The sequence below is a fragment of the Mercurialis annua genome, linkage group LG3 (genome assembly GCF_937616625.2).
Source record: "Mercurialis annua linkage group LG3, ddMerAnnu1.2, whole genome shotgun sequence".
Lineage (NCBI taxonomy): Eukaryota > Viridiplantae > Streptophyta > Magnoliopsida > Malpighiales > Euphorbiaceae > Mercurialis > Mercurialis annua.
Genome location: NC_065572.1, coordinates 6,120,465 through 6,140,160, shown reverse-complemented (window position 1 = coordinate 6,140,160; position 19,696 = coordinate 6,120,465). Strand labels below are relative to the sequence as shown.

The 19,696-nt window shown below is 35.4% G+C and overlaps 4 protein-coding genes and 1 long non-coding RNA gene across 7 annotated transcripts; 4 read left to right on the top strand and 1 right to left on the bottom strand.

Annotated features, from left to right (window-relative positions):
• Positions 1–58: 58 nt before the first annotated feature.
• On the top strand, positions 59–8,374 carry LOC126673573 (UTP--glucose-1-phosphate uridylyltransferase). 3 transcript variants are annotated; one of them, XM_050367770.2, is made up of 20 exons: positions 59–573; positions 660–958; positions 2,017–2,123; positions 2,211–2,292; positions 3,331–3,391; positions 3,478–3,555; positions 3,631–3,681; positions 3,846–3,898; positions 4,753–4,825; positions 4,977–5,034; positions 5,157–5,203; positions 5,277–5,342; positions 6,185–6,217; positions 6,395–6,432; positions 6,529–6,595; positions 6,839–6,922; positions 7,015–7,113; positions 7,190–7,294; positions 7,939–8,010; positions 8,104–8,374. In XM_050367770.2, the coding sequence occupies exons 1-20, from the start codon at positions 214–216 to the stop codon at positions 8,128–8,130; spliced, it is 1,860 nt and encodes a 619-aa protein (XP_050223727.1). In that variant the 5' UTR covers positions 59–213; the 3' UTR covers positions 8,131–8,374. The 3 variants fall into 3 exon arrangements, with proteins under 3 accessions (XP_050223727.1, XP_055961111.1, XP_050223726.1); XM_050367769.2 differs by having other exon boundaries at positions 60–573; positions 2,202–2,292; XM_056105136.1 differs by lacking the exon at positions 6,185–6,217 and having other exon boundaries at positions 2,202–2,292.
• A 226-nt stretch (positions 8,375–8,600) lies between these two features.
• Positions 8,601–10,025, bottom strand: LOC126673841 (IAA-leucine resistant 2). Its single transcript, XM_050368145.2, has one exon. The coding sequence runs from the start codon at positions 9,988–9,990 to the stop codon at positions 8,731–8,733; it is 1,260 nt and encodes a 419-aa protein (XP_050224102.1). The 5' UTR covers positions 9,991–10,025; the 3' UTR covers positions 8,601–8,730.
• A 1,027-nt stretch (positions 10,026–11,052) lies between these two features.
• LOC126673842 (50S ribosomal protein L3, chloroplastic) lies at positions 11,053–13,766 on the top strand. Its single transcript, XM_050368146.1, has 2 exons — positions 11,053–11,764; positions 13,376–13,766. The coding sequence occupies exons 1-2, from the start codon at positions 11,185–11,187 to the stop codon at positions 13,663–13,665; spliced, it is 870 nt and encodes a 289-aa protein (XP_050224103.1). The 5' UTR covers positions 11,053–11,184; the 3' UTR covers positions 13,666–13,766.
• Positions 13,767–14,595: 829 nt separating this feature from the next.
• LOC126672180 (dynamin-related protein 4C-like) lies at positions 14,596–16,969 on the top strand. Its single transcript, XM_050366126.2, has one exon. It carries the CDS (start codon positions 14,893–14,895, stop codon positions 16,951–16,953), a length of 2,061 nt encoding a protein of 686 aa, XP_050222083.2. The 5' UTR covers positions 14,596–14,892; the 3' UTR covers positions 16,954–16,969.
• A 1,367-nt stretch (positions 16,970–18,336) lies between these two features.
• LOC130015362 (uncharacterized) lies at positions 18,337–18,951 on the top strand. Its single transcript, XR_008790502.1, has 2 exons — positions 18,337–18,529; positions 18,607–18,951. It is a non-coding gene; the product is annotated as an uncharacterized LOC130015362 (long non-coding RNA).
• The last annotated feature ends 745 nt before the right edge of the window (positions 18,952–19,696 follow it).

Below are 19,696 nucleotides of genomic sequence, written 5' to 3'. Positions count from 1 at the left end.
TTTAAAATAATTTTGCGATTTTTTATTTATTTTTGCGTTATAAACTTAAGGAAAACCCATAAACCCTATCAAAGAGCTACTCCTCCTCCACTATCATCACCGGTGAACTGAACAAATTTAACAATGGATCAAGCTACTACAATTTATTAGTTCTTAAATCATTTTCCCTTTACTTTTATCTCCACATCCAGCTAAACCCTAATACGCACAACCATGACGATCCACTCCGTCATCATCCAAAAACTCCTCAGCACAAACGCCCAATTAGGCCGCCGTGTCGCCGCCGATCACTTCAAGATTTACACTTATGGAATGCGAAACTCGATGGCCATAATTGATTCCGATAAAACCCTAATTTGTCTCCGAAATGCTGCCAACTTCATGTCTCATCTTGCACGTGACAAGAATGCCCGGTTCTTGTTCGTCAACACGAATCCTCTGTATGATGAAATCATTGAGCAAATGACTAAGAAGATTGGAATTTATAGCCCTAGAGATAATATTATGTGGAAAATGGGCGGTTTCTTGACTAATAGTTTTAGCCCTAAAAAATTTAGGTCTAGAAATAAAAAGGTATGTGTTCTTCTGCTTAATTTTAATTTAGAGTATATAGGTAAGTATTTTTTTCTTGATTGATTGAATGTTTTTTTTTTGTGAAGGTTTGTTTTGGACCAATACAACCACCGGATTGTGTGGTGGTGATGGATACAGAGAGGAAGAGTTCAGTGATCTTGGAGGCTGCTAGACTGCAAGTTCCAATTGTGGCTCTGGTTGATTCCAACATGCCGTATGAATATTTTAAGAGAATTACTTATCCTGTGCCGGCTAGTGATTCGGTTCAGTTTGTCTACTTGTTTTGTAATATTATTACCAAGACTTTCTTATTAGAGCAGAAGAAAATGAGAGCATTGAAGGGGGATGTTAAAGAGGAACTTGCTCTTTCTAAGACGGAATCCAGGTAGTGTGGTGTTTATACCTAGCCTTTTTTTTAACAGTGCTGCTTCTAGAGACGATTGAAAAAGGTTGAGTTGATTTGTCTTGTCGGGGATCAATTTTTTGGATTAGCAAAAATGCTTCTGCTTGAAGTTAATTGTTAGGTGCAAGAGTGTTTGTCCATTTTAGCATTTGAAGTACTTATTCTAGGTTTGGGCTTTTTGATCTAATTTTAGTTTCATTTATGAATTCATTTTAATGGAAAGATGTTTTTACTTGTATCCGTCTATATTGTTTTATTAAATATTAAAATTTCTGCAACTTTGAAGATGAATGATGATGAACTGGCTGTTTTCTAAGATTAAGAGAGAATCAAGTTTATATAAGGCTGTCCTAGTATTTAATAGCTACATTGTGATTTAGTCGTACGTATTGATATGTGAACATTTTGTTGATAATGGTCGTTCTTGGACCAAACAGGAGTTGGTTGCATGGATCTTGTGTAAACAATTAAAAAAGAGGAAGTTGCTTTGCTTGCATTGTTAGCGACACAATGTTTGTGTTATTTGATGGTTTTCCCAGTTTTTTGGAAATTAACAATGGAATGATTGATGGAAATAATTTTCTATATCGAGTTTTGGCTTGTTGATAATATGTACGTCTAGTGTGATTCTTTCAATGAATCCGAAATTCTCTTTTTAAAATCCTAATTGAATTTTGGATAAAACAGCATTTGTAGTGTAGTGTGCATGTAATATTTTTTTTTCCTCGAGTAGTTTTAATGGAGGAAGAACTGATAATAATGCTCTTTACCCTGAATGTTTAAATGGCTATAGAAATGCAATTTAAGTTTGCACTCGGTCAATTTCTTATGGGCTGCTTATTTAAGTAGATTTAACTGCTAATAAATTATGAGTATATTATTTTCCAGAATTCCATCTCTATTTACTGCCGCAATGTGTCTAATCAAATTTGAGAATTGTACTGTACAAATGCAAATTATTACTTGAGTGGATGAACAATTTAAAATTTAATTCTGAAGTTATTAACACTTTGTTTGATGTGATATATTATGCGCCGAAGGGAAGAAGTGAAGCAGATAGAGAAAAGTGAGAATGAAGGAGATATTGGTGCTGCAATGGATGAACTTTTGCTTGTTCCTTATCAGAACTTACTACCTGCTTTTGATGGTAAGGATTTGTAGTTTGTCCAACCCTCTCCTCCTTTCAATGTTTTCTTGTTAAAGGCATTCCCTTTTATACTTGCAGATATTAAAGAAATCAAGCAGCTTTTGGATAAGCTTGTCGTGGTCAAGTTTAATGGTGCCTTGGGAACTGCACTAGGTTTCAATGGGCCGAAGTAAGTATATCCCATATCCAATGTTGGTACGTTTTATGTATTTGGAACAGTTGAGGATGACAAATTTCACTTTTTAGCACAAATAATAAATCCACATAGTTCAGTTACTTTTTTGGTACATATGATAAAATTAAATCAAAGCCAATAACTTTCCCTTTTTAATTATCATTAGGTAATAAAATATCAGTAAATATGCATTTATATGCAATCATCTGTGAATGCTTTGTCTAATGTATTCTCACTCCATACAGAAAAAAAGAAATAAAGGACAAATGAATAAGAAACAATATCTATTCTGTTCATTATTTCATAGAGTATTGAAAAAAAAAGGGAATTCCAATAAGAAAATCCTCCCTTTCCCCGAGAGGAGGAAAATATGTACACTTGCATACTCAGATACTCTGAGTGATACAGATGCATGCTTTCTTGTGCGATTATGGTCAGACAATATCATGCCTCGAGGATTTAAATCTGAAACTGATGGACCAAACATTATGCTATTGTGATTTGGTGGTGAGTCTCCTGCATCAAGCATTTTCATGTATTTAAAGGTTCTCTATCTCATTTTGATATTCTCTTTGTTTCTTTTTGGCCCCTTGCATGGCTGCTAAAAGCTCTTTGCGCAAGATATTTTAGTAGTCTGAATATCCTCTTCAACCTTCTTGGAACTTTTTTCACTTTCACTTTTGTGGTTCACCTTAGACATAAATACCTAATCTGTAATCTTAGCATAATTGTCATGTTCCTATTTCACGGTGCATTTGGCATTGAGATTGGAATTGCTTTCAAGAAGCACTCTTTTAGATGTTATAAAATGTATTTTGAATTTGTTGCCCTGCTAGTTTTTAAATTATTATCAAAATTAGCTGTAGCCTGTATGTGCCTTGATCAATTACCAATAATGGGTTCTGATATAATGCAACTACAGCAATAATGGTACAGACCTTTTAATGTATTTATTTGCTTTGAAGACTTTGTAACATTTTTATCAATAATTATATTCTAAATGTCATCATTTTGCTTTTGTTTTTCATACAGGTCTGCAATTGAAGTTCAAAATGGCTTGACATCTCTTGACTTGATAGTTAATCAAATTGAGGTCAACTTTTTGGGCTCTTTCTATTGAATATAGTTTTGACCATTGCTCTCTGATTTTACCTATTCGACTCTTCTGGCTGCATACAGGCTCTGAATTGCAAGTATGAGTGTCGCATACCTTTGATTCTTTTGAACACAGCCAGAACACATGATGATACATTGAAGGTGATTTGCTTTTGCTATTTCTCTTGGAGTTTAAGCTCATTAGTAAGACTTACTCATTGCAGTTTCGTAATGTAGGTTTTGGGCAAATATACCGAGTCAACCATTGATATTCTTCCTTTTCACCTGGTTTGCAAATTCTTCTTATCCAGTTTGTATTATTAGTGCTAATATTTTAAAACTTATTTTGTATATTCTTTTGGAAATTTTATTATTTTATAGTTCAACCGGTTTGAATTGTGTCTTCAAGGTTTGAATTTGCAAATTCCCCTTACTTGGTTGAATTTATGCAGGGCCAACAACTTCAACAAGAATCTGTTGATAAGCAGAGCAGTGAGGATAAATTGTATGGAATTTTCTACCTGGGTGTGTCTTTCCTTTAGAATTGCCATAATAGTGTCAATTTTTTCTGTCCTCTAGTATATTATTATCTACTATAACTGGACATATAAAGATCTATTTTCACTGGTATTCTGCTGATATCTCTTTTTTTATTATAATATCCAAGTCTAGCGATTTTACTTCTATCTTGTTCTGCTACGTGAGTATAGAACTTGTTAATGTCATTTGATATTTCCTGCTAGTTCTCAAGTTTTACTTTGAATTTCTAAATTTTGGAAAACTATGGCTCAAGGTGAGCTTTTTTGTTGTCGTTGCTTATGCCGTTTTCAGAATTTGAAAGGCAAGGGGCTTGTAGAAAATTATGATTAAGCTTAACGAGTCTATGTGTTGCAACTGCACAATGAAATAGCTTGGTAAATTCATAACAGAGTTTCAGTTGTTCTGAGAACTGTGTTTGTCTGGAAATTCTGGAGAGCTTTGCTTGGTTCAGAGGTTACTGGGGAAAATTGGATGGCAGTATATCTTCGAAATATGCTTTGTTGTTGTGGAGCGTCTGGATGATGGGAGTAAATGCCTTTTGAAATTGGTTTCTATCTTTAAATTGCTTCAAGGAAAAGTGGCTGGTTTATTGCACAGCATTAGGCAATTTATTGATGTTTCATGCCCACTAAATTGAATATACATTTCAAACAGTAATGGTGTTATTGTTGTTTATTTCCCCAAAGCTTGTTAAATATATAAAGTTAGAAAAGCTCCATTTCACTGAAGGATCTTTGTGGTGGTTATTTTCTGTGTTCTGTTTCTTTTATTGGCAGTTGGTGAAACTTTCTAAATGGTCTTCAACTTTTGCATCCGCAGGTATCCTTCAGAAGATGCTGCAGGTTTAATTTCCCTGATGAAGAGTGGAACTCTCGATGTGCTTTTATCGCAGGTAGATATATGTTTAATTGTTAGCATTTAATCACATTCTTTTTTTTAATTGAAGTTTATTCATCATAAAATCTAGACTAGTACATGACACTAAAATTGACTTTTTAAGATTTGCTTTTCCTTTAAAACATCATTCTTCTGCTTGCTTCCAGGGAAAGGAATATGCACATGTCGTTAGCTCAGACAGCACAGCTACTCTCCTTGATCCGAGTATCCTCACTACAGTTTTAATTTTGATAGTTATTTTTTTATCTGATTTGAGGGATATGCAAAATAATGTGGTTTCAAGAAAAGAATATGTTGGCAGCTGTTCTCCTTGATTGTTTCCCTAGAAATCTTAAATCATTTGGCCCAAAACAGGATTGAATACTGTATGGAGGTACTTGGTGATAAATTTATCTTTATTTTGTTTCTTAAAGCTCAGAAATTCATTTACTCTTTGGTATTCTCAGGTAACTCCAACCACGTCAACTTATATGAGGAATAATATGCTTACTCAGCGCCAAGGAAGATTTCAGGTTTAGGTTTAACTTGATTTCTTGTTTTGCTTGTCTCCAATCCCCCCTTCTGACAGTCTTTTGAGGTTTTAGATGGCTCATTATGATCAATGAAGAGGTTTAAATATCCAATATTACATAAAAAATAAAGTGATGAATTCAAATGATCAAGCTTTAAATGCTTGAAAACAGTTTGTCCCATGATATATGAGGATCTCCAGAAACTTTTAGTAGATCATAGAGTTGTATGACCCGATACCAGTGCCATTAATTAGATAACTTTGTAGGCACTTATAGATTGCTAGTGGAGTATATCCTGTAGGTTGTAAGCACTATGCGAAATGGCGACCTTTACCCTTGGCTTGTGACTATCTATTCCTACCATATATGTGAATGCTTAATATCTAATGCACAAAGTATTGACACATATAATCTGACTAAACATGTTTCTTCTCAAGTAATTCTTTCATGTTTCTTCCCAAGTAACTTTACACTCTTCTGTAACAATATTTTTGTATGATCCATAAATTTTTGTTGACTATAAGAAAAATATGATTGCTTTCATATGCATATCTTAAATTGGCTCAGGTGAACAGAGGAAACTAAATCATTAGTCTTCCCAATATTTTGGGTTTGAGGATTAGTTAAGTTATTCGTCAGATACTGTATGTCAAAGACCTTAGAATGGAATAAGCACCTTCAATTAATATCAAATGTCAAATAGTCATCGAGGCATGGCCAATTGGTGGCCACCACTTGTCTTGTTAAGTTTTACCTTAACATTTGTATTTGATAATTATTACAAGTTAATAAGAAAAAGAGACGATTGCTCTAAGTAACATTTTTGCTTCAACGTACTGCAGCTTTCACAAATCACACAAGATCCCTCTAAGCATGTGAGTTATGGTTTGCTTTTCTCTTTCAATTAGCTGTTTGTTGTTTTTTGTTTACTTTTTCTGTCTGAACGTCATTTGTGAAGATAACAACGGGTTACTAAGGTTTTTACATGTTTGTTGTTATGTAAAGAACTCTTCCTGACTTTATTAAGCTTGATTTGTATTTGTGCTATCAAGGAGACGGAGAAGTTCAAATTTATTGATACAAGAAACTTGTGAGTAGTTTTTTCTGCAGGGATTTGTTTTATTAATTTTTGGTTTCCAGAAGTTGGCTAAGGATAATAACCACGACTTTTGTTATTTTGCATCAGATGGATGAATCTGAAAGCTATCCGCAGGCTTGTGGACACTGATGTATCGAATCTATGTACTCCAAAGGTGGTGTTATCTCCTTAATATAATTCGCTGATGTGATGTTCATTGTGCTTATTCTAGCAAAAAAAAAAGAGTATCTGAAACCAATGTTGCTTATAGGAAATAGATGGTAAATAAAGTATGTCGCAAAAAACATTAACTAGTTCTATAACATGGGTATTTATCTTTTATATTGATTCTTGTGCTTTATATTCTAATAAATAAATCATAGATTTCTAATGTTAAACCATTTTAATGTTGAACCAGTTTTTTGAGCAACCTATTGGCTTAATTGTCCCTCAATCTCAGTTAGTTCCGCTTAATGCAACATCAAATTTACTTCTTCTTCAGGTACTGAAACTCCTCTTGGCTAAATAATCACAAGAGAACCACAAAATCCTTGAATCTTTGCTTGGGACTAATTTTGGTATTTTTCTCTGCAGTCTGATATGTATTCATTTGCTGAAGGCACCTTAGTTCGAAACACTGCTAGAGCTAACCCTGTAAATCCATCTATTGATTTAGGACCTGAATTTGAAAAGGTGTGAAGCAACTCTGCTGGCTTATTATTTTTATCTGAGTGCTCCTGGCTTACGATGTTTTTTTGTCCTTTTTCAGGTCAGTGAATTTCTAAGTCGCTTCAAATCCATTCCTAGCACAGTTGGGTTGGATAGCTTGAAAGTAACTGGTGATGTGTGGTTTGGAGCTGGTGTGACGCTTAAGGTATTTTACATGTTCCATATATCTCAAGTCATATCATACTTCCTTCTTTTGTTAGGCTATTGGATGCCTGTTGGGAAGTAAATCTGATTTCTGGATTTTCTTGTCACTTTATGAGGGAAGTTCTGTAGTTTCTGCTCATGTGTAGGTTCATTCTGCAACTTTGGAAGATTAGATATTATCCATTAAACTCTCAATAGTTGGAACTTGACAGGGGTCTGCATTTGATTTGTATTGAACTAAACCAATTTTTATTCAGTTTGTTTGTACCAAAGCTGAACTAATTTTTTTTTTTACTTACAAAACCAATTGAAATTCTTTTATAGTGTTAAACTGAATAACCGAACCGAATACTAGGTTTTGTTCGGGTTTCACATACCCCTAGATGGGTAAAACAAGGAGCAGGCATGCGCTAGTTCAATTTTAGTGGTCTGTTATAGGAGAAGTAGGGGGAGAGGGTTTGGGGCAGTCGGCACGATTATGTTTAATGCATATGAATCAGTGTGTTAGCTCCATATGGCTGATTAATGGAGTAAAATTCACGTAGTGCATGTTAAACTTAAGTTTATTATCTGTTACAAGTTACAACTTCTTTATTATCATTTTCCAATTGTCAATTTTGGCTGAATTACGACATGTTTTTGAAGGGGCGAGTAAGTATAGTCGCAAAACCTGGGATGAGACTGGAAATTCCTGATGGAGTCGTACTGGAGAACAAGGTGAGTATAAAATTCAGGATACATGTCATCTTTTTCCCTCAGAACTGCTGCAAAGTAAATGAACTGAGAACTTTGCTCTATTTGGTTGTACAGGAGGTCAATGACCCTGCAGACATTTGAGAGCCCTTTAAATTTAAATCCATTGTTGTTGATTGATAGAGAGATTAGAGTAGACACAGTTGAAATTTTGCAATAATAGGTGATTATTTTATGCTGTAATTTGATGTATTTATTCATTTAGTTGTAACCTGTTTACCATTTTTCACTTGTCAGAATATAATAATTGTTGGTCATGGTAATGAACCATCATCAACCTCCAAGTATATGCCATTGTTTAGGCATTCATAAAGCCATTATCCCATTATTTTTGCCTTTTTCTTGTTACAGTTGGGGAAGAGAGCAGGACTCTAAATTTTTTAGGTTTCTATCATTATGTTAAATTTTATATAATTGAATATATATACAAAAATAATGATAGAATAATGACCAAAATAATAATAATGGAAGTTAGACTAAATTATCTTGTGTTTTTTTTTCTTTCTAATTTGGTGATGAAAATTTAAAAATCTAACAATCCTTTCTCAAGTACATACTAATAAAATGACACTTTCAATTTCTCATTTTAGTTAAATCCATAAATTTGCTAGTTTTCAAATAGAGGAAGGTGCATTATCAGTCCTGAAAATGAGGATAATGAAAACGCTTGTGGAGTGATCAGCGTTAGCCCTGAGGCTTGAACAAACTCTTGACTACTAATCCCAAAGATAAATAGGATGAATCATCAATGATCGATGATTCTATAGGTCTAATGGACCAGAAGGGTCCGATACGGTTTCTTGCATCGACGCTACTCAACAGCAGATGATTCTCTGGAAAGTCGACATTGGTTTGAGCTAGAGAAGCCATAGCTTCAGCGAGCTCAGGAAGCGACCTGCAGGTCGTCTTCAGCGAGAATGCAAAGCGGAAGAGACCAGCTGGCTCTGCCGGCGCATGTTCAGGTGCAGCGTATTTCACTACAATCTGGTTGATCGGAAGCCCAAAAGGTGGACAGTCAGCCAGTGTGCCAGAGCCTTCAAAGAATGGGGCTACATCGGCAGCAACGGCTCGCACATTGGCAAACCAGTTCTGGCTCTTGGATACATGCAAGAAACCGTTAAAACTAGACAGGACGTCTGTTTCCGCGGTAGCCGGAAAATCGAAGCTGTCTAGTCGTTCAGCGAATTCCTCATGAAGCTTTTCATCTGCTTCACAAGGATATTGAAGACCTGAGGAGCAGAGGCTCCACTTATAAGCAGTGGTGCGAGTGGCGGCAGCACCAAAGGAATGATGGCCAAATACGGTGGCGGAAGTCGCAGTGCTGGAGACGGGAATGTGCTTCCCTTTGGCGGGATAGACAGCCTGGTTGTCGCTGGCGGGGTTGATTTTGTCATTAAGATCAGCGATCAACGCCATAATCCCTGGTATGTTGGGGATAATATGGTGCTCGGCGGCGGTGAGCATAAAATCTCTACGAGTAGCTGGGCCGAGGGGGATCGGAAGCCGGGGAGAAACCAGCCCATAGGTGGGGTTCTCCGGCTGGGAGCAGCACAAAGTCTTGAATAGCTCTAGAAGGGGACCTGAGACGGGAAGCGATTCAGGGGGGAAAACGTCGAGCAGGTAGCTGAGGGTTTGGCTACCCTCTGCAGAGAGAATATTTGCGTGGCGAGAAGCACGCATGACTTGAATGATGAATAAAACGGCGTAGTAAAGGCGGAGAATGTAAGGGTGGTAGTCGGGACAAGCTCGCCGGAAGTGAAAGCTGTCGAGTAGAGTTGAGTTGATCAAATGGACAATGTGGTCCATCATCAAGGAGGAAGGGACATAGGTCGAAACGTTTTTTCTAGCTTCGTAATTGATTCTTACGCCTTTGTAAGCCTGTAGCATTTCCAACCCTGCTTCGGGTTTCAGCCCGTCGGCGATGTTCTTCGAAAGAGGGTTCATTACAGTGGTGCCGGTGATGGAGGAAACGAGGTTTTTAATGCTTAACTAATTTTTAATTTGATTCCATTTTATTTTTAGGATTAATTCCTAAAAAAATCACGAACTTTACACGAAGTTTTATTTTAATCATGACCTTTAAAATTGCCATTTAAAGGCACAAACTTTCATTTTGTTTCAAATCTATTATCTCAGTGTATTTTTGTTGACTAAATTCTTCAATAAATCATTAATGAAAGACCCAAATTATAAATCGACATCAAATCTTATTATCTTTTATTTAGAGTATATGGGATTAGGAATTTTTGGTAAGATAAAATACGCCGGATTTTACTTTGGCGATAGATTTGAAACAAAATGAAAGTTCGTGCCTTTAAATGACAACTTTTAAAGTTTATGATTAAAATGAAACTTCGTGTAAAGTTCGTGATTTTTTAGGAATTAATCCTTATTTTTATTTTGCTTAATTGCTTTAAAAATAAACTTCTAACTTTTTTTTGATCGAAAATTAACTTCATTAAAACGAATCCAAGACGAGTACAGTATTTAGGACTTCGAGACCAAAAAAACTAATCCCGATGACCTGATAAAAAACGGACATGTTGCGCAAGACAATGCGTTGTCTGATTCGCAGATCTCCTAATAAAAACAAAGCGTAAATTATTGTACTCATTTACTAACCGAATGCACTCATTAGTCAACTCATTGTTAGTATTTCAATTTGGATTTTTGAGATTATTGATAACCTCCAAACAATCCGACTTAATAATAATCTTCGAAATACCTTTGAGCCAATTAAGAGCGTCTCGATTTGGGTTTCTGAGATTATTGCTTAATTGCTTTAAAAATAAACTTTAACTTATTTTATCATTTCAATGTTAATTTCTAATTTTGGTAATATCGAACACTATCTTTTAAATTTTTGTAATTTAAAATATAGGTTAAAAAAAATAAGGCATCTGACGGTCATATTTTTATCTGGTGGGGCTTACCCCTGGTCTGCATCACACAGAATCAGAACCCTCCTTGCTTACTATGAGAAGGATTTTAGGATAAGGATTTTACTGCAATCTCTTCCAAATTCTGCTTCATGTTCTTCATTTTCCGCCAAATGAATGAGTAAAACTCTCATTTCTCTTCAAACCCAATTCTTATAACCAAAATTTTCCATAAATTATAAACAAAACAACAATCAAAATGCCAATCTCATCAATTTCTCCACTAACCCAATGCTATTCCCCTTCACCACTTCTCAAAACCAAATCCTCAACCCCAACCGCCATTTCCTTAAAAACCAGCTTCCTTTCACCCAATACCAAGTACCCAATTCACTCCTTAACCCAAAAGACAAGTTCTTTCACCAATGGGACCAAAAGATTTGGCCTCTCCATTGTGGCGATGAGCATGGAAGCTGGCGTTGGAATAATGGGCACTAAGCTTGGGATGATGAGTTACTTTGAGAGCAATGGGATTGTTGTTCCGGTTACTGTAGTTGGTTTTCGAGAAGGGAATATTGTGACTCAGATTAAGACTCAAGCTACTGATGAGTATGACTCTGTTCAAGTTGGTTATAGGAGGGTTAGGGATAAGAAGCTGACCAAGCCTGAGTTGGGTCATTTGGAGAAGGCTGGTGTTATTCCTATGAGGCATTTGCAGGAGTTTAGATTGCAGAGTCTCGATGGGTTTGAAGTTGGGCAAAAGTTGGTTCTTGAGGAGCTTTTTAAAGAAGGGGACTTTGTTGATGTTTCTGGGACTACTATTGGCAAAGGGTTTCAAGGTTTGTTCTTTGTTCTTTCTTTTTTTTTGTGAAATTTAAACTGCCAAGTGTTTGTTTGGTGCATAATTGTGTGATTGAGTGCTTCGTTTACTACTTTTTATTAAGAAGATTGTAGTTGGTGAGCTGAAATGGTGTTGTTCTTTGTTGTTTGTAAGAGAGTGACAGTCTTAGAAGTGCATAGACAGTAGGGTAATGTCCTCCTTTGCAAAATGAGAGGTGTAGTTCAACTTACGTTAATTTTAGACTCTTTTACACCTTTCATTTTGTAAGAAATGATGCAAATTCAAGTGAATTTGAGAGAATCTTGATCTAATCATGAACTATGGTTTGTTTTGCAATTTTGACATAACCTAATAGTAATTGCAATTCAAAACAGTGGTGACGTGGATGTTGGAACTCAGCTTAACATGCCTTTTGGTTTTGGGTTATGGCATTCCATATCAGCAGCAATTGATTCTATTTTCAATCAGTGATTCGATTGTAAACATTTAAAATTCATGTTGAAATTGCAAAACACGCTGTAGTTCATGATTTATTTACGGTTAAGCTTAAACGATATGTTTGTTTTTTCTGCTTGAGTTATTGAATGCGATAAAATCTTGAGGATGGAGAGCTTAAAGAATTTTGAGGATTTTAGGCACATGTTAAGCCATGAGATAATGAGGTTTACGAAGTTGGAGATTTAATGTTCTTGTGAATAACAGACTTCCTTGGTGTTTTTCATTTGCTGATGAAAATAAACAATGTGGGTTTCTTTGATTTGGTCTCCATTTATTGGAGCATTTCATTTTGAAATTTCTGAAGCTCCTTTTATTTTACTTCCTGTTTTAAGCCAACGAAGCAATGTAGGCCTCTTATTAAGAACTGCAGTTTCAGCAATGGTTTCAATTGCTGAATCATGGCCAATCCATGCTGCACTTTCATCATTCGTTGGTTCTTGTCTAAAGATTTTGCATCTTAAATGTCTAAGAAGTGTTGATCGTCTTCTTTTCACATTTAGTGATGACTTTGGGTGGGTGTAGGAGTGGGAACTGGGAATTCATCTCGATATAATGTTAGGAGTTAATGGACATTGGATTTTGCAGCAGCATAAGTTATGCTTTTTGATAACCAGAAAGCTGATTTGATTTCAAGATTGTTGGCTAGTAAGGAAATCCTAGCTGCGCCGTGATGTTAAAGGGAGGTTGTTAGGTATATTGATGTTGTGGCAAAGGATTAGTAAAAAATCTTTCTGATGAAAAATCTGGCAAATCTTCGTGAATGAATCAAAAGATTCGCCATTTTCAAATGTAGTCGAGTTGATTACAGTGTGAACTAGAGATTTTACACCAGCTAGCTATATGCATGCCCATGTTTTTGCTTTTTAAGAGTGTAGTGCACAAGTCAAGCTCGTAGTTTTCACTTTTCAGAATAATAGCATTGCTCCAAAAATATTACTGTCGCCATAAGCTTGCATTGTCAAGATTGGCCTGCTACCTGTATTATGTGATACCGTATAATGTATGTTATTTCAGATTATTTTAACATTAGTGTTTGATGTTCTGGTTGGTCAGAATTCCTCATGGAACAGTGCCTGATCTCTTATTTTGTTTTTTTGCAATTACGGAACAGGTGGAATTAAGCGACATAATTTCAAGAGGGGGCAAATGACCCACGGTTCCAAGAGTCACAGAGCTTTGGGGTCGATTGGTGCTGGAACTACTCCAGGACGTGTATACAAGGGGAAGAAGATGCCTGGTAGGATGGGTGGAACCAAAACCAAGATCAGAAAGCTAAGGATTGTTAAAATTGACACTGATCTTCGTGTTGTTATGATCAAAGGTGCTCTCCCTGGTAAGCCAGGAAATCTTCTACGAATTGCACCGGCTAAGATTGTTGGGAAAAACATTCCAAAGAACTAGCTCTTTTGTACTTGTTTTGTTTTGTGTAGCAATTCTTGCCAATGCCTCAAAATTCTATTCAACTTCAGAAATTAGTTATATGTTCAGTTTTATTAACATCATATTGTACTGTTTGATTATTTAACTCTAAATGTTTCTGTTCTCTGTTTCAGGACTACCATGAAAATGTGAACGCTGAAATAAAAAATGCTGAAATGAATTTTTTTATAAGAATATATATAGAAAGGAAATGCTGAAATGTATAATTCGAGAAGTTTATGTGCCATATAACTCATAGAAAATTGAACATATTAATTTTGTTACTTCTATCTGTTACGTAAAGACTTTTGTGAAGATTGAACAGAAAATGTGTACACAACAGTTTAAATATAGGAATATGATCATCTTTATATTGTAACGTTAAGAATTTTATGAAGATTGAACGGGCAAGGTGTACACAGCAGATAAACCAGTGTTTTAAATTCCGAACCGTTGGTAGAACCACTGTGGCCACTGGTTCAACGTTGAACCGGTTGCACCTGTCTAAAATTAAATAAAAATAAATACAACCATATTTTGCAATAACATAATATTGTATATTTTAGAAAAATTATATACATATTATATATATCTCTTGTAATAATAAAAATACAGCTATATCTTATATATATTCCTATTTTAAAAAAAAATCAAATTTTTAAAAACTGTCCGCTTTTTATGATTAAACCAGTTCAACAGTTCACCGATTTGGGCGGTTTTTTTGTCCATTCCGGTTGAGTTTCCTTTTCTGGTTTTTAATCATAGCTGAAGCGGACTGGCCACCGGTTTCCGGTGGAACCTTTCAGTCCGGTTTTTATAACAATGGTTTAAAATATAAGAATATTAATCGGTGATTCAGTATAGAATGTCCAGGAAACGTAAGATGAAGTCATGAATCAGTATACTGGTTTAAGACATGAATGAAATGGAGTGGAATCACTATAAAGTTATTAATGAGCTTGCATTATGAGATAGGAAGTTTAAAGGACCAGAAATTGAGATGCAGCAGAAAAGACTGTAATTTTGTAACTGAAAAAGGTTATGCTTTGCTTTTAATATGTAGTGAGCCTTTCAATCTTTCTAATTAAACTTTAGAACTAGTGGTTATGATTCTGAAAATCTCAGACTCTTATAAATTGCTCTCTTTCCGTCCCTTTGAAACATCTCAGACCATCATTTTCTCTGTTTCTACATCCTCTTTTTGTTATTATGAAAATGGGTGGTGGTAACAAGTCTTCGAAGAAACCAAAAAAAGGCGGAGTCGAGCCTTCTTCGACCGGAGATGTCAACATTATAAGCTCAGATGGTTCACTCGTATCTTTAGATGCCAAAGATGTGAATGTGATGACTCCTGCACCGATTGTCTCATCATTTAATGATCGAATTAGGCCTTGTCTCGATGCAGTCGACAAGCTTAGGCGCCTTATGGTCATGAAAGAAGGCATACAGCTGCCTACAATTGTTGTGGTTGGGGATCAATCTTCAGGCAAGTCTAGTGTCCTTGAATCACTGGCCGGAATTAGCCTTCCCCGCGGCCAAGGAATTTGCACTAGACTGCCCCTTATAATGCGGCTGCAACATCATCACCACCAAATACCGCAGCTGTCACTGGAGTTCAACGGCAAATCTATATCAACAAATGAAGGTGAAGTAGCAGATGCTATAAATATTGCTACTGGTGAAATTGCTGGCAATGGTAAGGGCATATCTAACACTCCATTGACTTTGGTTGTGAAAAAATTTGGTGTACCTGATCTTACAATGGTTGATCTTCCTGGAATTACTAGAGTGCCAGTTCATGGCCAACCTGAAAATATTTATGAGCAGATTGCAGATATTATCATGGAGTATATAAAACCTGAAGAGAGTATCATCCTCAATGTTCTATCCGCAACTGTCGATTTCACAACTTGTGAATCTATCAGAATGTCGCAGAAAGTTGACAAGACTGGTGAGAGAACTCTTGCTGTGGTGACAAAGGCTGACAAGGCACCAGAAGGGCTCCTGGAGAAGATTACTGCAGATGATGTGAACATAGGCCTAGGTTATGTCTGTGTCAGGAACCGTATTGGCGATGAATCTTATAATGAAGCGAGAAATGAAGAAACCAGGCTGTTTGAAAGTCATCATCTTTTATCTAAGATAGACAAGTCTATGGTAGGTATTCATGTTTTGGCTCAAAACTTAATGCAAATTCAAGCAACTATTATCTACAGGTGCTTGCCAGAAATTATGAGAAAAGTCGATGACAAGCTGAATGCAAACATAGCAGAATTAAGCAAAATGCCTCGGACAATGTCCTCAATTACTGAAGCTATGACGGTTTTAATGGGCATAATAGGGGCTGCAAAAGATTCTCTAAGGAAAATCCTCCTTAGGGGAGAATTCGATGAGTATCCAGATGATCAAAACATGCATTGCAGTGCTAGGTTGGTTGAAATGCTAAACCAATACTCAATTGAACTTCATAATTACCATGAAAATGAACTTACATCAGCCTTTCTAGTCGATGAGATTCGAATTCTGGAGGAAGCAGCAGGGATTTCGCTGCCGAATTTCCTCCCTCACTCCGCCTTCCGCGAAATGCTGATGAAAAAAGTGACGGGGATATCAAATATGCCGGTTGCTTTCGTTGAAAAAGTATGGAAGTACATCGAAGACGTGGTTGCATCAATCCTGAAGCACCATTCGGAGAATTATCATCAGCTTCAATACTCTACAAGACGAGCATGCCAAAACATTATAGCAAACATGAAAGAACAGTTCATAAACTGGGTCGAGCAGATGGTTCAAATGGAGAAACTAACAGACTATACTTGTAATTCTGAGTACTTAAAGGAATGGAACTTACTTATGGCTCATCAACAGACATTCTTGGACAGTATGCAGAAAAATGGATCTTACAAGCAAACCATATCGGGTCTGGGCGAGGTTTCAGCTGGCGATCTGAGGAAGCATCAACCGATTCTGAAATTGGCGTTTGACTTGAAAATGAGAGTGATTGCTTACTGGAAGATTGTTCTGTGGAGGCTGGTTGATAACACGGCGCTGCATTTGCAATACTGTATTCAAACCCTGGTGAACAGAGAAATGGAGAAGACTATCATTGAAGAAGTCATGAGTAACAATGGTTCAATGGAGAGAATCCTGGAAGAATCGCCTTGTGTTGCAGGAAAACGCGAGAAACTAAAATCAAGTATCAAGATTTTGAAGGAATCGAAGGAGGTTTTATCAGAAATCATGGATAAGATAACTTTCTATAAGGATTAGATTTAGATTGCTTCTGCTTTTGCTTGTTCGTTTGTTTTTTTCTTGCAGTTTGGTTTGAATGAATTTGTGTTTGTTCTGTTTTGGTAAATTTCATAGATTTTGGTCCTTGTCTGTGCTGTTTTGATTCCTTGTTTTGCAAGGTTTTAATTTTTTATCAAAAAAATGCCAACCATAAACCTTTTCTCTTATTTATTAATTTAGTTTTCTTGTCAATAATCTACATTGGTCGAGATATTAAGCTTAATTTTTCTACCTTCAGGATCACAATTACCGTCAAATAACCTTAAAACTTAAAAAAAATTATGTGTTTCGATTTGTGAGAGTTGTGCTGTTATGGTCCAAAATAAAGATAATCCTTAAATAGCTCTTACATTGTAGTCTTCTAGACAATCTAATAATTATGAATACTGTGTTTTATGTTTTTAATTTTTTATATGTTAACTAACCAATGCTAATATCTATGCTAATCTATGCTTCCTGAAATTTACAGTCGAAAGTAGCTGATAGTTTGTTTCATTTGTTGACCTATAGAATCATCCAATTATAGGAGTAACTATTATGATTTGTACGATCATTTTGCATTATAGGATTCACAAAATGTGATTTCTTTACATTTATTTGACAAAAGAGTAAGATTCTTTTTGTTGTTGTTAAATAAGCATATGGATATGATGTATTTGTTGTTTGTTCTTCTTCATTTCGCTTATGCTAGTGTATTTAGACATAAAATAGGAGTAATAGATCCTGACAATCACTAAACTTTCGAGTTTTTTTATTTCGGTCACTAAACTATTTTCTTTTTCTTTTTGATCATTGAACTTTCATTTTTTTTCATTTTGATATTTCAGGCCAAAAATGATTAGGTGGAAGCCGGAATTTGACATATGGCAATTGAATTTTGCTAGTTTTATTTTAAAAAATTATCGCACATGCATAATTTCGCTTTGAAAATGAGTTTTTAGTTCAAATTACGCATATATGACAAGTTTTCTAGTAAAAAAAATTAATTCCGGCTGCCACCTAAGCATTTTTAGCCAGAAGGCCAAATGTACTAATTGGACCCTCACATTTGCTTCGTTTTGAATTTGGACCCTAATGATTTTTTTTTTCCGATGGAGGCCCTTAAAGTTACCAAATATTTTTTCATCAGACCTCCCGAACCTAAAATGCCACGTTGGCCATCAATGGACGTCCACCTCAGCGCCACACTGTCAAATTTAAATTATAAGCAATAAAAATCAGTCCGCCTCAGCTCTGATGTGGAAAAATTCAAAAAAAATATAGAAAATAACTTACATTTTATAATAATTATTAAAATAAAATAAAATAAATATAGTACGTTGATTAACCAAAACCTAAAATATTAACCACTAAAACCTAAAAAAATTAAACACACCCTAATTCTATCACTGCCATTCTCTACCCTTCTCTTCTTGTTACGATTATGACTCTATGAGTGTTGTGTTTTACAACGAGGCAAAGAAGAGCTCCAAGGTTACAGCTCACTAATTCAAAGACATTAAATTGAAAAGAAATGAAAAAAAAAGGAGATTAATTTTGATTGCCACAACCACTGGTGCAGCCTCTTTCTTCTTCTTTTGCTTTAATAAATTTAATTATTACTTTTGCTTTATAATATTCATTCTCCATTAGATTTATTAATGGAAGGAAAGAAGGGAGTTTGGATCAAATTGGACTGTACAGTACAATGGAACAAAAGAAAAAGGGGCTGCTCCACGTACCACCGTCGTTTTCTACCTGCTGTCGTTCTCTACTCAGACGTCGTCATTGATTTGCAGCAGTATCCCGGCCAAGCTCCAAGACCGAATCTCTTTTCTAATGGTGTTCAAACATTCCATCCTTGCGGGTGAGGTCCATCGTTCAGGAGGAGCAGACTATGTTCGATACAAGTAGAAGGCGGCATCGATGGAAGCAGAAGGTGGAAGGACGGGGAAGGCCACAGCGGTGGCCGGAGAAGGTGAGAGAAATAAGAGAGATTAGAAAATGATGAAGGAGATAGAAATATGGCAATTTTCTGATCTTAAATCTACTTGTGTAGCTGATGTTTAATTTAGGTTTTCTACATTGCAGGTGTTTTAGGTATTTAGGACGAAGGTAGAATTAAGAATTTTTTTCATTTTTATTTTAAAATAAAAATTGTAATTCTTTTTTTATTATTTTTTTAGTAAAATTGAAATGGAATTATCAATATATTTATATATAATTTTTTTGAATTTTTTCACCTCAGGGGTGAGGTGAACTGCTTTTTGCTTAAATTTGACACTGTGGCGCTGAGGTGGATGTCCACTGACGGCTAGCGTGACATTTTAGGTTCGGAGGTTCCAATAAAAAAATAATTGGTAATATTAAGGATCTTTATAGAAAAAACAAATTATTGGGGTCAAAATTCAAAACCGAAGCAAATATGAGAGTACATTTGACCTAGCCAGAAAATACTAAAATGAAAAAAAATGAAAGTTCAATGATAAAAAAAACAAAAATAGTTCAGTGACTGAAATAAAAAAATTAAAAAATTCAGTAATTTTCAAAATCAATTACCCCATAAAATAGTAAAATATAGTTTGAAAGCTCAGTATATTTTAATAGGGGAAATTTTATGATTATTTTATTTTTTTGTTTACTTTATCCATTTAACTATAAGGTGAAATTGATCAAAATTCCTTCAATGATAATAAGTGAACAAATTAAGATTTATTTTTTGTTCTAACTGGTTCAACCGGTT

What these genes read in the sequence shown, in the direction of transcription:
- LOC126672180 (XM_050366126.2), top strand. Translation starts at nt 14,893, where the DNA reads ATGAAAATGGGTGGTGGTAACAAGTCTTCGAAGAAACCAAAAAAAGGC.
- LOC126673573 (XM_050367769.2), top strand. Translation starts at nt 214, where the DNA reads ATGACGATCCACTCCGTCATCATCCAAAAACTCCTCAGCACAAACGCC. An exon ending in TTTATTGATACAAGAAACTT is followed by an intron (nt 6,433 to 6,528) that starts GTGAGTAGTTTT and finishes ATTTTGCATCAG; the next exon opens with ATGGATGAATCTGAAAGCTA. An exon ending in CGAATCTATGTACTCCAAAG is followed by an intron (nt 6,596 to 6,838) that starts GTGGTGTTATCT and finishes ATGTTGAACCAG; the next exon opens with TTTTTTGAGCAACCTATTGG.
- LOC126673841 (XM_050368145.2), bottom strand. Translation starts at nt 9,990, where the DNA reads ATGAACCCTCTTTCGAAGAACATCGCCGACGGGCTGAAACCCGAAGCA.
- LOC126673842 (XM_050368146.1), top strand. Translation starts at nt 11,185, where the DNA reads ATGCCAATCTCATCAATTTCTCCACTAACCCAATGCTATTCCCCTTCA. An exon ending in TATTGGCAAAGGGTTTCAAG is followed by an intron (nt 11,765 to 13,375) that starts GTTTGTTCTTTG and finishes ATTACGGAACAG; the next exon opens with GTGGAATTAAGCGACATAAT.